This window comes from Oncorhynchus gorbuscha, unplaced genomic scaffold (assembly GCF_021184085.1).
Source record: "Oncorhynchus gorbuscha isolate QuinsamMale2020 ecotype Even-year unplaced genomic scaffold, OgorEven_v1.0 Un_scaffold_2070, whole genome shotgun sequence".
In the NCBI taxonomy this organism is placed as follows: Eukaryota; Metazoa; Chordata; class Actinopteri; order Salmoniformes; family Salmonidae; genus Oncorhynchus; species Oncorhynchus gorbuscha.
The window spans coordinates 20,001-22,500 of record NW_025746668.1 but is presented as its reverse complement, the minus strand read 5'-3'; the positions used below and the strand labels follow the sequence as shown (position 1 = coordinate 22,500).

The 2,500-nt window shown below is 53.4% G+C and overlaps 1 protein-coding gene across 1 annotated transcript in view; it reads right to left on the bottom strand.

Annotated features, from left to right (window-relative positions):
* The window catches only part of LOC124024916 (CUB and sushi domain-containing protein 3-like), a gene marked incomplete at both ends in the record, with an annotated part of 27,870 nt that overhangs the window by 12,989 nt on the left and 12,381 nt on the right, over positions 1–2,500 (bottom strand). The window contains one exon of the mRNA XM_046338650.1: positions 2,447–2,500. This exon is cut by the window's right edge and continues 141 nt beyond it. Coding sequence (XP_046194606.1) covers positions 2,447–2,500 — 54 coding nt within the window. The remainder of the gene's footprint in view (positions 1–2,446) is intronic.

Here is a 2,500-nt window from a genome sequence, read left to right as displayed (position 1 = left end):
GTGTTGACCACTCATTCCACGTGCCATAACGCTGCCACTAGACGAGGACATTCTCACCTTGACCGTCAAGGCAACGCTGCGAGTTCTACCGACCGAATATAACGTGGCACTCTGTTACCCTGACAACCGTGACTCATGTTGTATTCTACACGAGTCAAACGTAATGGAGTCCGTTTGGCCCGTGCTGTGAACGGCTGCTGTTCTGATTTGTACATTGCAGGACATGACTGCTACTGGTTGAGCTGATAGCCAGTGAGGTGAGAGATGTAGTTTCACCGACAACCACACATGCAGAAATATTACTGCGTAAGACATTGTGGAAGTGGGGCTGCTCATGTTGTTGTGAGGGGAGGTGCTCATTGTGGAAGTGGGGCTTCTCATGTTGTTGTGAGGGGAGGTGCTCATTGTGGAAGTGGAGCTGCTCATGTTGTTGTGAGGGGAGGTGCTCATTGTGGAAGTGGGGCTTCTCATGTTGTTGTGAAGGGAGGTGCTCATTGTGGAAGAGGGGCTGCTCATGTTGTTGTGAGAGGAGGTGCTCATTGTGGAAGTGGGGCTTCTCATGTTGTTGTGAGGGGAGGTGCTCATTGTGGAAGTGGAGCTTCTCATGTTGTTGTGGGGGGAGGTGCTCATTGTGGAAGTGGAGCTGCTCATGTTGTTGTGGGGGAGGTGCTCATTGTGGAAGTGGGGCTGCTCATGTTGTTGAGGGGAGGTGCTCATTGTGGAAGTGGGGCTTCTCATGTTGTTGTGGGGGAGGTGCTCATTGTGGAAGTGGGGCTGCTCATGTTGTTGTGAGGGGGGAGGTGCTCATTGTGGAAGTGCTGCTCATGTTGTTGTGAGAGGAGGTGGGGCTGCTCATGTTGTTGTGAGGGGAGGGGCTCATTGTGGAAGTGGGCTGCTCATGGGGAGGTGCTCATTGTGGAAGAGGGGCTGCTCATGTTGTTGTGAGGGGAGGTGCTCATTGTGGAAGTGGGCTGCTCATGTTGTTGTGAGGGGAGGTGCTCATTGTGGAAGTGGGGCTTCTCATGTTGTGAGAGGAGGTGCTCATTGTGGAAGTGGGGCTGCTCATGTTGTTGTGAGGGGAGGTGCTCATTGTGGAAGAGGGGCTGCTCATGTTGTTGTGAGGGGAGGTGCTCATTGTGGAAGAGGGGCTGCTCATGTTGTTGTGAGGGGAGGTGCTCATTGTGGAAGTGGGCTGCTCATGTTGTTGTGAGGGGAGGTGCTCATTGTGGAAGTGGGGCTTCTCATGTTGTTGTGGGGGGAGGTGCTCATTGTGGAAGTGGGGCTGCTCATGTTGTTGTGAGAGGAGGTGCTCATTGTGGAAGTGGGGCTTCTCATGTTGTTGTGGGGGGAGGTGCTCATTGTGGAAGTGGGGCTTCTCATGTTGTTGTGAAGGGAGGTGCTCATTGTGGAAGTGGGGCTTCTCATGTTGTTGTGAAGGGAGGTGCTCATTGTGGAAGTGGGGCTGCTCATGTTGTTGTGAGAGGAGGTGCTCATTGTGGAAGTGGAGCTTCTCATGTTGTTGTGGGGGGAGGTGCTCATTGTGGAAGTGGAGCTTCTCATGTTGTTGTGGGGGGAGGTGCTCATTGTGGAAGTGGAGCTGCTCATGTTGTGAGAGGAGGTGCTCATTGTGGAAGTGGGGCTTCTCATGTTGTTGTGAGGGGAGTTGCTCATTGTGGAAGAGGGGCTGCTCATGTTGTTGTGAGGGGAGGTGCTCATTGTGGAAGAGGGGCTGCTCATGTTGTTGTGAGGGGAGGTGCTCATTGTGGAAGAGGGGCTGCTCATGTTGTTGTGAGGGGAGGTGCTCATTGTGGAAGTGGGGCTGCTCATGTTGTTGTGGGGGGAGGTGCTCATTGTGGAAGAGGGCTGCTCATTGGACAGCTACATGGAGCAGGTCTTTGCAGAGAAACTACCCAGTACCCTCGTGGCACGCTGGGATAGCCTCGGGTAGAGGTGCAAGCTGTTTGGCTCTGATATTTGGCAGCCTCGGCTGGAGGTGCAAGCTGTTGGCTCTGATATTTGGCAGTCTTGGCCACGTTACACATGCGTGCAGTGCGTGGACTCCAGATTGAGGGCCTGATAAAAAGTAGCAAAGCAATTGGCTAGGTACTGCTCCGTTTCAGCTGTCATGGGCAGCCTGGCTGTTCGGAGAAGGAGGTGCTTCCTGTACCCTTGAGTGCCGTGCAAACAGACACCTTTGAAATGTTCTGATCCTGGTGGATTCAAATAGAGTATATAAAATGTGTGTGTGTGTGTGTGTGTGTGTGTGTGTGTGTGTGTGTGTGTGTGTGTGTGTGTGTGTGTGTGTGTGTGTGTGTGTGTGTGTGTGTGTGTGTGTGTGTGTGTGTGTGTGTGTGTGTGTGTGTGTGTGTGTGCGTGCGTGCGTGCGTGCGTGCGTGCGTGCGTGAGTGAGTGTGTGTGTCTGTGTGTTGTCTGTCTGTTGCCTCACCTTGACAGCTGGGCCTGGCTCGGTCCCACTCAGGCCTCTTGCTGTTTCCCATCA